At 42.4% G+C, this 13625-nt stretch overlaps 1 protein-coding gene across 1 annotated transcript; it reads right to left on the reverse strand.

Moving 5' to 3' along the window:
- Positions 1–575: 575 nt before the first annotated feature.
- Positions 576–13262, reverse strand: hpcal1 (hippocalcin-like 1). The gene is made up of 4 exons (XM_010889474.5): positions 12946–13262; positions 3789–4380; positions 1643–1748; positions 576–1369 (listed from the first exon to the last, which is right to left on the reverse strand). Exons 2-4 carry the CDS (start codon positions 4164–4166, stop codon positions 1272–1274), a joined length of 582 nt encoding a protein of 193 aa, XP_010887776.1. The 5' UTR covers positions 4167–4380; positions 12946–13262; the 3' UTR covers positions 576–1271.
- Positions 13263–13625: the final 363 nt, after the last annotated feature.

Consider the following 13625-nt stretch of genomic DNA (forward strand, 5'->3'; position numbering starts at 1 on the left):
CAGCATACATCAACAGTGACACAGGGCTTGTGTGTTGCAGAACCTTCTGTTGTTGTTTCAACTCCACTTCCAGCACAAAGACCAGTCTTTTTGGCTCGAGGGCCACTTGGGCTTTGGAAATTCAACAGAGGGCTGCATGTGTTTTTATTTCCCTCTGATATGTTTGTCAAAATCCCTTTTGTGGGCTGGAAAAGTTAGGTACATTTATCCACCACGGGCCCCTCTGGTCTGAACGGTCAACAAGTTACTCATGATTACGTTTTTGTTTCAAGATTATCATTGTTAAAAACCGTGCAACCTGTAAAATTGTTAAGAGTCAAAAGTACCTCCTGGTTCTTGTCTTGTGAAGCAACTAAGTTACCCAGTGAATTCAAAAGATGTCAAGGTACTGGTTGTGGTAAATCACTCAAAGTGTAGGGACATTCGGGGGCATTAAAGTTCCTATTCAAAATTCCTGTGCTGCAACTACCGTACGCAGTCATATTTATAATACACAGAGTAAATGTTGCTTTGTTAATATACAAGTGTTTGTTTTGGTTAACTTCTACTAACCATAACATGTCTGAGAAGGAAAAAACAATAATACTTCCACATTTAATAGTACATTCAGTACAAATATTGATATAATATGGCACTTTCAGTTGACTACAATCAGGCAGGTTTTAAGAAAACACTAAGGCATAAAAAAAACATTTTGCGAGGGAATGTAAGAGTATTGGTGCTGTGCGAACAGAATTTTTACTTTCCATGAAGGAAAAACATGAATCACTGCGGAATGCATTTTATAACTGACACATTTAGATGTGAAAGAGACCTGATCTCGGATTGGTCCATGTTTTCCTGCCAACATGCAAAGAACACCTCTACTGATGACAAGACATTAAATAATATAAAATGGCTGCCTGACATAGGTGTTCCGAGACAATTGTGTGTGTTGGGTGGGGGGTGGTGGTACAGTTTTCAGTTTCCAGTCTTTCGAACTGTGTTTCTGACTTCACTATATAACAGGGACAGCAATGTAGCCAAACTGGTGAAATCAGAAAAAGGTGATTCCCAGTTTGAAAGAGGTGTTTTACTTATAAGTTGCAATTTGGTTTAGGGTTAGAATTAGGTGTTAGGGCTCGATTAAGTTTGGGCATGAATTATAAGTTATTTAGGTTAAGTTGAGGAATGGTTTAAGATTAGACAAAGTAGAATTCTTTAAGGGACATTAAGTTTGGTGTCCCTGTTCAGATGGCTAAGTAACTGTGTGTGTCCGTCTTTCCGCGTCTTCAGAACTGGCGAGAGGTCCCCTGGTCTGACTGCAGGAGACGAACAATCGAAGGGTCACTTTTGGCACCTTTGATGAACTCCTCCAAAGAGAGTTTGCCTGAAGTCCACAAAAGACACCAGGATTAGTAACACATAATACACTATAAACACCAGACTAAAAACACAACAGAAGGCAAATCCTCTGTACAAGATCACCAGTAATCCATACTGTTTCAAAAACAGACCCATGAGAGCACAAGTGGAATACGCGTTCAAGAAGGTGCAGAACGCTGGAGTTTGTTTTTACAGGGGCCAGTGGTCTCAAAACTGTCAATCCTTACGTAACTGATAAAAAAAGTCAAAGAATGAGAGTTATAAAAATAAAGTAAACCATCATTGTCTTGGTCCATCTGTCTGAAGATCTTATCGGTCCGTTTCTCTGGTGTTGACTCATCTTCTGGCATCTTCATCACCGAGGACACCATCTTGTAAATCGCCTGCAAAATTATTCATTTTGGGTAAGAAGTTGCCACTGGTTTTTGAAGTCACATTCTTTAACACTGAATGTGCATATCACTTAATTTTATTTAAATCACCATAGAACTGTGAAAAATGACAATATCAAATCTTATGTCACATAAACAGATTTGAACCGGTAAAAAAGGTTCAGCCAAATGTTTACGGGCCAGCTTTGAAAACAATCCAGCGCATCCATTTGTATCAATAACTAAAGCAGTTAAACTCACTCATTTCCAATATCCCAGTCCGAATGAACGTTCCATGTTATTCGCCTACATATTCAGGTTAGACTATTATGGCTCTGTGCCACTGGGAGAAAAGGTGAAATTTGAGCCAAACACCAATGAGACGGGAACATATGGACAGAGGAGATTTTAACAAGGGATACTGTTTATTCAGGTTCACCAGTATAACCGGCGTGTACAATCGGCTGAGCCAACACTGATACCACACGGACAACCCAAGGCCACCATGCCGCTAGACCCGTGCTGATGGAAGCAAATACAAATGTTACACACAGTGGCCAGTGTGGCGGAAGTATTTTATTTACTTCACTAACATGTGTAATGAAAGAACGCAGAACCCGTTAGATGGAAATAAGAAACCCACAGGTCTGGGGACAGTTGGTGCCCCAAATGCACTCAAAATGTACCTGAAGGCTGCTGATTGTTATGCTAGTTGTCTGTCTGTTCACAGCAGCACTCTGTCTTAAAAGTACCATGACACCTGGTCCGGCCCTAGCCTTTTGGGGGGCCTAAGCAACGTTTTATTTGAGCCCCGCCTAACGGTTCGGGGGGCCCCTGGCAGTCATGGGGCCTAAGAGACCGCTTATGTAGAACCTGTCCTGCATGAGACTTTATGCACTATTGACTGTACACATAAAGGCATTACAAGCTAGCGCGCACACATATTTATAAACACGCACAAAACCACACCTAAACTCACGAAAAACACACATAAAGACATAAACTCATACACACATGCACAAAACTAGAAATAAACTCAGTCAACATGGCTGTTCTAGTATATACAATTTACTCACCATTCACCCGGTTTGTAAATACAGCCAGGTATGATTTACACGTTTTCTATAAAGAGCAAATATTTTTTCCCCAGTGTGGATTTATCTGTGTACATTTTTTTTACCCTCACAATCAATCTGAAGTCCAATTTGCAGTTGTGGTCACGCATTGTCACAGAAACTCCTAGCGGGAGGGTAGAAAATCGAGACATATCCTCTGATTCACATCTCACTGCCAAGTTGTTTTTCTTCTATTGACACTGCTCGTTTTGATACTTTTTGCTCTTTGACGAGTGTACTGTGAGTTGGGGACATTAAGGCTGCACCAATTAGGAACCTCCTACATTTAACGTCTATGGCGTTGATTTAAGGGTTAAAACTCTGTAAGAATGAAAATAGAGTAAAAAAAAAAAAGAGTAAAAGAATCCCAGTGTTGGTGTTAATAACCAGAGTTGGTGTTAATAACCAGCGGTAATAACCACTGTTGGTGTTAATAAACAGTGTTTATAACCAGAGGTGGTGTTAATAACCAGCATTAATAACCCGAGTTGATGTTAGAAACCAGTGTTATAACCAACATTTGTGTTAATAACCAGTTTTAATAAACACTGTTGGTGTTAACAACCAGTGCCTGTGTCACTTTCCCTCAGTGTAGTGACCTTATGTAGCAGGCGTTTTAATCAATGCCTGAAACTAGATCTCCCACATGGTGTTCTTGAAAACCATACAGGGATGATCTCTTCTGCTCTGTTCACACAATTCAGTGAATGTATATGTAGTGGACGATTCAGATCGCAGGGTATTTTGCAACCCCTTAGAAAAACCGGAACACCTTGGTTATCTGGGACCGAGAGTGGTGGAGGATAAAACACTTCCGTGAGATTCACTGCCATTATACGTCTTTGCTTGTACAGTGATGGATTCCTCTTATGATACTCAAAGATTTGTTGTTCCCATACGTGCTCCGGTACTGCGCCACGCAGAGACTGCGACTCACCTGCACGATCTCCAGCATCTCGGCGCGGCTGATGTAGCCGTTGCCATCCAGGTCGTACATGCTGAATGCCCAGCGCAGCTTCTGCTCCAGGCCGCCACGCGACGTGACGCTGAGCGCGATGATGAACTCCCGGAAGTCGATGGTGGCGTCGCCGTTGGTGTCAAATGTCCGGAAGACGTGCTCGGCGAACTTGGACGCGTCGCCGTACGGGAAGAAGTTGGCGTAGATCTTCTTGAACTCGTCGACGGTCAGGTGGCCCGTGGGACAGTCCTTCAGGAATCCTCTGTACCACTCCTGGAGTTCGTGGTCGGAAAACTCTGTGTTCTCTCGCAGGTCGTTCAGCACTTCGGGCCGTAGTTTGCTGTTCTGTTTCCCCATGGCAGGTCTATGGAACAAGCTTTCTGATCTTGGCGGCCTTTTCGCTGTTTAGTGAAGGTGGAATGAAGTGCGGAACCTCTCTTACGGTCAGCTGAGCTGCTAGTCTCGGGACCTTATCTCTTCCACTTGTATGACACCGTCCCCTCCTGCAATCCTTATAGCGCTTGTTTCCTGGCTGTATGGCTGGCAGGCTCGATCTCCTCTTCTTTTGCTCCTATGGAAGATGAAACAGTCTTAACTAGGGATATCAAATGAAACGCACAAGTGATAAATTGGTTTGAACAGAAGCACAGTGTCACAATGTTGCATACATAAACTTGGAGAGGTAGAAAAACCAACTCAAAAAGCCTAATATCGATCCACGCTGATGCCTAAGAGCCTATGAGCACTAACTAATATAGCACAACTCGCCTTGATTCATAGTGAATTATGGTTTGGCTATTTTAGCGTTTGACTATAAATGCTTTCCACAGCCAACGAGATGCAGCATTTGGTTCCAGAGCGCCACTCGGGAGGGCGGGTCCCGGTCTCCAGGGATACCATTTGAATTTCCAGGCGAGTTCAGAATGTATTGCCTGTCAGCCAGGTGACGGGGGAAGACGGGCTGGAGCATTCCGGGCTTCAGAAGTGGCGTCTCACAAAAGGTCAGCGCAGCACAATAAGGTTTTTCCACTAGAACCCAGGTAACTACGTTAGGTCATGTAGGTGTGTTTGTCTAACCACAGGGTATTAAAGATAAGAGAGTTTACAGAAATCTACAGGGGTATTTACAAAAAGGGTGTTTTCATTTACTTTTTTTGGTAGGAGCATAAATTCAAGAACAGACAGGAGAACAAACAGGATAACCTCATATCTACTCCTCTGAAGCTAATCTGGCAATGACAGACAGTTATGCCGACAGACAGAAGGAAAGAGGTTTTCCCTCAGAAAGAAGTGGGCTGATTTGAACCATACTGCAGCAGTACGTCTGTCAGACAAGCCATCCTACGCCACAGTCCTGTTTAAATTTTAAAACAGATTCACAGGACTGAAATGGAAAGAAATCCAGCACTCTTGGGTGAAAGTGTGTGTGTGTCTGTCTGTGTGTGCGTGCGTGTGTGTGTATGAGAGAGAAACAAAACTTTGGAAAATGGAGCATGTATCAAATGACAACCCTCATTTGTGTCACGGAGCCTGGGCTTACTGCACATGGCACACATTTTAATGACACACTTTATAGCCCGTCCACTCCCTCCTCCTTGCCCATAAAGCTTTTATTGGCCAGAGAAAGAAACGCTCACATGACAGGCTTCTATATTTACCTAGCTTTTTCCCCTTCCTCTCTCTCTCTCTCTCTCTCTCTTTGTTTACCTCTTTTTCTCTCTCTTTCTCTCCCTCCCTCCCTCCCCCTATCCCCCTCTCCATATCTCTATCCTCTCCAAGCCTGTTGGCATAGGACAGATTAGTGTATATCAGCGAATGTTATAAACATCAGATTCCAGGTTGGCTCATTCGTCCTCTCTCCTTCCTCTGTAACAATTCCTCATGTTGTTGGTGTAAATTAGAGCATGTGTCTCATTCAATTCACCTGGTACAATAATGGTTAAACAAAAAGTATAGAAATTAGCAGAGGACGGATTGTGTCTGCCACTGTGCTCTAACAGGCTTCTGGAAAGGTCCTTGTTCTCGGGAGGAGTCACGTGTCCCCACTCCACAGTCCTCAATGTCATTTCCTGCAGTTTCGCAGCGTAACGTGAGAGTTCTCGGAGGAAGAGAGGATTTGGAGTGGCCCACAGTCCACCACCACATTTAGCTTGGTTTGTCAGGTTACAGCTGTACCCAGCTGGGAATGAGACATCACACACAGACAGACTTTCACAGGCAGGCAACACACAACACCCAGCCTGAACACACTCCCACTGGACCCAAAGTATCACCGGCCCAGACAGAAAGAGGAAGCTCCTTCCCTAGTAGTCACTAGCTTAAACCCTGCCTATTAGTACAACTTTGTCAAAAGAATGTGTTTAATCTCATGGCTCACTATGAATTAGGACAGAAAACCAATTATTCTGTACCCGACTTAGATTTTGTGGCTACAGAATTTTACTTAAGTGGAATCCACTTCCCCTGGACTGAGTCACATGGTCTGTCCAAAACAGCTTGGAGCGCAGGCTGTCTGGGTATACATAAACATGGGAGCTGCTATTTTTTCTTTCCCTGCGCACAAAAACCACAATACATCCATTCCAGTGGGAAAATGTATGGTTTGTTCTTCTAATTTTAAAGTTTTGTAAAATAAACAAAGACAGAAAGACATTAGCTTTAGAATAGCAGAATCATTTTTATATTCTTTCCCCTAACTGGTATTTGTTTCTTCTTTTTGGGGACGGGGGTGTTTCATGTGTTATTTAATAGCGAGATTTCTGAAATAGCAGTGGGGCTGGATTTGAACTCTTGATGCCACAGTTACATAGATCCACTGAAGGAAGCTGCTTTGCCTTAGCCTTGTCTTTTCACCAATTGCATGCATCTTTCCAGAGCCTATCTGATTGGTCAAAATGGCAACTAGTAAAACATTTATTTAAAAAAAGATCAGCAATGGGTTGTCCAGGCGCGGACGCATTCAGATTACACCACTGTCATTCCAGAGGAAGGGTTCCTAAACTAAGGACCAGGCCCTAGGCTTGTATGAGGTGGATCGCGAGTTATGAGAATACATCAATAAGCACATACTATTTATTTTAGAACGTTAGATTCTTCTCCACAGTCTGAATCTGAGCACCTTGAATATTTCCAGATTGCAAATATTATCTAACCCTTCCTGTTGGTCCCAGAAAAATGCAAGTTTTCTTTTAGAAAACATAATTGAGGGACTTGCCAACCAGGCTATTACTGGTTGATATCTTAAAAATTGTGAATTACTAATAATTTGTAATATGTGTTTTACACATTTTATTATATAGATGAACAGTTGTAAGTCAGGATAAACTAAACTGTAAAGTTATTGGACACTGGGCTTGGTTTGGTTTATGTTAGGGTGTAGGATATCTTGTACCCTTTTCGGGTTGAGGTATGAAACATTCCACAAAGTTCCTAGAATTGATTAATTGGCTACAAGATCTCTGCAAATGTTAGTAGGGGTAACTTTTATAGGCAATTTTAACACTCTGGAAGCAAACAGCATTTCATAATTCAGACAGAATCCACCCAAATCACCTGGGTTCCTTTAATTTTATCTTGCCTCTGCAAGACAGCGAAAAGGAAGTGACTGATCAAATCAACCGCTGCACAAGTAACCACTGACTTACACTATCAGTTCCACTGGTCTACCTCTGCCTCAGATGATAGGGGGCGATGATAGGGGGCGATGATAGGGGACGATGATAGGGGGCGATTATAGGGGGCGATGATAGGGGGCGATGATAGGGGGCGATGATAGGGGACGATAATAGGGGTTGATGAAAGGGGTTGATGATATTGTTTGATGATAGGGGGCGATGATAGGGGGCGATGATAGGGGGCGATGATAGGGGGCGATGATAGGGGACGATAATAGGGGTTGATGATAGGGGTTGATGATAGGGTTTGATGATAGGGGACGATAATAGGGGTTGATGATAGGGGTTGATGATAGGGGTTGATGATAGGGGTTGATGATAGGGGTGATGATAGGGGTTGATGATAGGGGACGATAATAGGGGTTGATGATAGGGGTTGATGATAGGGGACGATAATAGGGGTTGATGATAGGGGACGATGATTTTTCAGCATCATTATACTATGGCACCTCCCCATAAACACAGGTGTCATCTTGTTCTAACAATATACTGCAGCTCCCGCTCTTCTGCCGTTGCACACCTGAAGTCAGATTCCCTTGTGATTTACAAAATTCAGTTATGGATCATAGGTTGGTCTTTAATGAGAATTAACTATGTATATGCTATTTTCTAGATCCCAAAGTCTACTTTTGGATGAACCTGAAATTACTACGCTAAATGGTTCTGTTGTAGAATGTGTTCCTTCCTGCAAATTCCTTGGGATTTTATTTGATTAGATTATGGTGATGTGCTATAGCAGTGGTTCCCAACCAGGGGTACTAGGACCCCTGGGGGTACTTGGCCTTTCCACAGGGGGTACTTGAAAACACTCATGACACCATAGACTTACTAGTGAAATTAACATGAGGGGGTACTTCAGGGGTACTGAAAGCAGTGCAAAAACATTTTGGGAGTACAGTAACTGAAAAAGGTTGGGAGACACTGTGCTATAGTATATGTTTGCCCATATACTGTTATTTCTGGACTCATTCTTCAGTTGGCTGGGGCGCACTGACATTGAGAAGAGCCAGACATTTGTTTATGTTTGTGTATAACGCTATCATGCAGAAACCTCCTATCTAACCTTGAAAATGAGTTGGAAAAACAGCACTTATCAAAATGGCACTCCAGGCTATTCCTGGAGATACCACAGACCTTTTCATACCTGGGTGAGACTGCTTTTGAATACAATGCCCCACACTTAGGATGACATTTAGAGTGACCTTCTGCTAAAACGTTTTAGTGCTTATAAGGCCGTTAGAATGTCTGATGAACTAACTTTGTGTTCGTATTAATTGTAAATTCTTTAAATATTACTTAGTATTACTTTGTATTTCCATTTTGTATGTTCTCATTGTAATACAAGGTTCCGCTGTGATAGAGGCCTGGCTCAGCGAATATCCCTGTATAAATAATGACAGTACATGGATACACCCCTTAGCCCGGGAATATTCGCAACATACAGTGGGGAGAACAAGTATTTGATACACTGCCGATTTTGCAGGTTTTCCCACTTACAAAGCATGTAGAAGTCTGTAATTTTTATCTTCGGTACTCTTCAACTGTGAGAGACGGAATCTACAACAAAAATCCAGAAAATCACATTGTATGATTTTTAAGTAATTAATTTGCATTTTATTGCATGAAATAAGTATTTGATCTCCTACCAACAAGTAAGAATTCCGGCTCTCACAGACCTGTTAGTTTTTCTTTAAGAAGCCCTCCGGTTCTCCAATCATTACCTGTATTAACTGCACCTGTTTGAACTCGTTACCTGTATAAAAGACACCTGTCCACACACTCAATCAAACAGACTCCAACCTCTCCACAATGTCCAAGACCAGAGAGCTGTGTAAGGACATCAGGGATAAAATTGTAGACCTGGACAAGGCTGGAATGGACAATAGGCTACAGGACAATAGGCAAGCTGCATGGTTTGAAGGCAACAACTGTTGGCGCAATTATTAGAAAATGGACGAAGTTCAAGATGATGGTGAATCTCCTTCGGTCTGGGGCTCCATGCAAGATCTCACCTTGTGGGGCATCAATGATCATGAGGAAGGTGAGGGATCAGCCCAGAACTACACAGCAGGACCTGGTCAATGACCTGAAGAGAGCTGGGACCACAGTCTCAAAGAAAACCATTAGTATACACATTACGCCATCATGGATTAAAATCCTGCAGCGCACCCATGGTCCCACTGCTCAAGCCAACGCATGTCCAGGCCCGTCTGAAGTTTGCCAATGACCATCTGGATGATCCAGAGGAGGAATGGGAGAAGGTCATGTGGTCTGATGAGACAAAAATTTAGCTTTTTGGTCTAAACTCCACTTGCCGTGTTTGGAGGAAGAAGAAGGATGAGTACAACCCAAAGAACACCATCCCAACCGTGAAGCATGGAGATGGAAACATCATTCTTTGGGGGTGCTTTTCTGCAAAGGGGACAGGACGACTGCACCGTATTGAGGGGAGGATGGATGGGGCCATGTATCGCGAGATCTTGGCCAACAACCTCCTTCCCTCAGTAAGAACATTGAAGATGGGTTGTGGCTAGGTCTTCCAGCATGACAACGACCCGAAACACACAGCCAGGGCAACTAAGGAGTGGCTCTGTAAGAAGCATCTCAAGGTCCTGGAGTGGCCTAGCCAGTCTCCAGACCTGAACCCAATAGAAAATCTTTGGAGGGAGCTGAAAGTGCTTATTGCCCAGCGACAACCCCAAAACCTGAAGGATATGGAGATGGTCTGTATGGAGGAGTGGGCCAAAATCCCTGCTGCAGTGTGTGCAAACCTTGTCAAGAACTACAAGAAACGTATGATCTCTGTGATTGCAAACAAAGGTTTCTGTACCAAATATTAAGTTCTGCTTTTCTGATGTATCAAATACTTATGTCATGCAATAAAATGCAAATTAATTACTTAAAAATCATACAATGTGATTTTATGGATTTTTGTTTTAAATTCCGTCACTCACAGTTGTAGAGTACCAATGATAAAAATTACAGACCTCTACATGCTTTGTAAGTGGGAAAACCTGCAAAATCGGCAGTATATCTAATACTTGTTCTTCCCACTGTAACACATAACAATAGTACCTTATTGTTATTCTAAAGTGGTTACCTGTATAATAAAAACAGGGAACAAATTATTTTAAATCAATGAAATCTCTTTCCCCTCAGTGTAACGGCAATAGGGGCTTTGACTCCTCCCCATCTCTCTCAACCTTCGCCCAATAGCCATGGCATTCATCGTGACTCTTTTTTCCATTGGCAGACTGGAAAGTTTCACACAGCTTTCAGATTCCATGAACTCACACGGCGTGTTTCCCTTAAGGCGGACCGGGAGTCCTCTCCCATCTTCGACTTCACAAAGTTTCCTCTTTCCGACTTACTCCCCACCTCCCCTCCCTCCCCTCCCTCCCTCCCCTCCCTCCCCTCTGCGGCCACTGTGGTTGAGCTCGTAGTTCTACACGTCCCCCTGCCTACAGGCATGTTTAGCAACATCATTGCATGAAGAGGGGGAAACCCTGATATGGTCAGAAGGTCCTTCCGTCCGACACAAAGTAACACACATTTTTCCAGCTCCAGTGAACCACGTGATCACTGACAAAATAAACAGCAGGCTATTGACCATTAGGCGAATTCCCAGTATAGTCCGCCCGGAGTATTGCATAGTGGTGACTGGCGCTGGCACTCCAGGTCAGCGTGTACATTTCCCATCGCTGCCTACCGCACCCTACATAGACAGTAGGCCTACTCATAAAACACCAGTAGGGCTGTCTGCATTTAGAGCTGTGGCAAAATGTTTTATAAGACGCGCTTTGAGGTAACTCAGCTCGAAAGCCTACTTGCACTGGGAAGCCTGTTACCATAAAATACAGTGAAACACACAGCACGTTGATGATGTGGGCCCAGACTTTTACTGGAAATGCATACTGGTGAACTGCTCTGGTGAACTGCTATGTGGAGGGTTACGTAAACAGTGAGTCAGTCCACCACCCTATCAGAATTCACTATGATGAGACATAAAAGAAAAACAGGATCTGTGTTTTTTTTTTTGGGGGGGGGGGGGTTTCGAATGAAAGCTTTATTTAGAAAATTGGTTTAGTCTTTGTATCACAGAAGTAAAACATCTGCTAACTTCTGGTGCGCGGAATCTGGCCACTGGTGGTGAAAGCCAAATAAACAAAACAATTCACATCCACATTTTTTTTTCTTCTAAATGGCCTAGGCCTAAGTGCTTGTGGGTTCCATTTTCATATGTGTATGAATTATGAATTACAATATATATTTCCAACAATATATATTATTATATATTGTTCACAAAGTATATTATATATACATTGTTCAGAATGAATTGAATATTTGTATGTCTATTTACTATGGGTATCCTGTGCATTTCACAGTTTTAAGTGGTTTTCTAACATAAGCATGTGCTGTGATACCAAAGAAATGAATCGCACTGAAATAACTGATACTATTTTACTTACAGGTTTCATAACGCGGTCATTATGCATGCTTTATTGTTTACACATTAATCTGGGCTACTGCTGTTCTTAAAAAAAAAAAGGTTTTATTAATTACATTTTACGTAAAACATATTAGGCTAGTTCTGTACAGATGGGTAGAGCCATTAGGACTTCAAATCCTTTCCCTTTCCATCAGTGGGTGTGCGGTTTACGGAGGCAGTGTCAGAAAACCATTCGCTGAATTCGTAGTGTAATCCCTGGACACATGGTCTCCTCGGCAACACCGAAAGTTGGCTCACAGCATTCAAGGCACCACCTATTCAACTGGATATATCTCCAACCGTGCATAGCGCGCAAAGCATTGCAAATGGAAGTAGACCCCATAGAACCCAAGATACTTCTATATTTATAAGTGTTCATTCTAGAATCTAGGCGTACCACAGCAAGTGTCCCAAAATGTAGTGAACATTTGCAGTAAATATTGCATTTATATTAGACAAGGACACTTTTGTGTGAAATAAACATATATATATATAAAAATTATTTATATGCATAAAACCATAGGCTACGTGTTCACATTGTCGCAACCAACTGAAAACCTCCCAGCATCCACGTCTAGATATCGAAACAGTTAAGTTAAGAACCATGACAACATAGCATCTGTACCCATATAAGCTGTATCCTGCCAAAATATGTGTTAATTTATATATTTTTTAAACTATGACATCAGCTTTTCCTATTGCCAAACTTTACGCAAAACCATTTTATTTTCCTAGTCCGCCCACATAAGTTGTTCTCTCTGCTCTAGGCAAAAACACCAATGTACATACACGATCAGATACAGGATGTAACCGTGGCAGGCAACAGAGCTGCGGATTCGGACCAATCTAAGACTCTAAAACCACGTCAATGCAATACCACATCAGCCACCCGTTTGAAGCATCATAGCCAGCATGAACAATTAAGAACAGTGAACAAATTCACATTTTCATAGCCTTCTTGGACCTTACTTACGGTGTTGTGTTGACGACGGATATCCAGTCAGGTAGCGCCGATCAATACCGTTAACTTGTATTTCCAACGCTTCAGTGGAAACTGACCATTAGGCTTTTGACGAAATTCAATTAAGGCTAGAATTATCTTAAGGTGGTGTAGCCTACCTTAAACTGTCTGAACGTTAAACAGTTGAAAAGATTGCACAACTTGAAACTATCTTTGAAGGTAGTTCTGTTTCAGAATATATATTCACAGAGCGGAATAAACTCCATCGCTCTCCATGCAGCCAGGTTTCATCTTTTTGCCTGAGATGCGACACACCGCTGATCGGCTTTCACCGGAATCACCCAATCATCTTGTGGGGGACGGCGTTAAAAAACTATGATTCAATGTAATTGTCTATAGTGACATTTGAGATACCACTTTAATAAACGTATTTTTTTACCTCATTACTGTCGATGTGTTTTAGTATAAAAGCCATCACAGTACATTCTTCAGTAAATTAGTGCCAAACGGCTCCTGCTTGAATATAGAACAATCCAACAGCTCTGCAAGAACTGCGCTCTGTCTTGATACAGTTGGGTGAACGTATGAGTAACTCCTCGGTTAAAAACTTCTGTGGTCAAATCTTAGGATCTGGTGAATGGTGAGAGTATTTAGTTGCATATTCTGGATTAGTTTAAAAATATTTTCGTTCT

The sequence above is a fragment of the Esox lucius genome, chromosome 14 (genome assembly GCF_011004845.1).
Source record: "Esox lucius isolate fEsoLuc1 chromosome 14, fEsoLuc1.pri, whole genome shotgun sequence".
Taxonomy (NCBI): domain Eukaryota; kingdom Metazoa; phylum Chordata; class Actinopteri; order Esociformes; family Esocidae; genus Esox; species Esox lucius.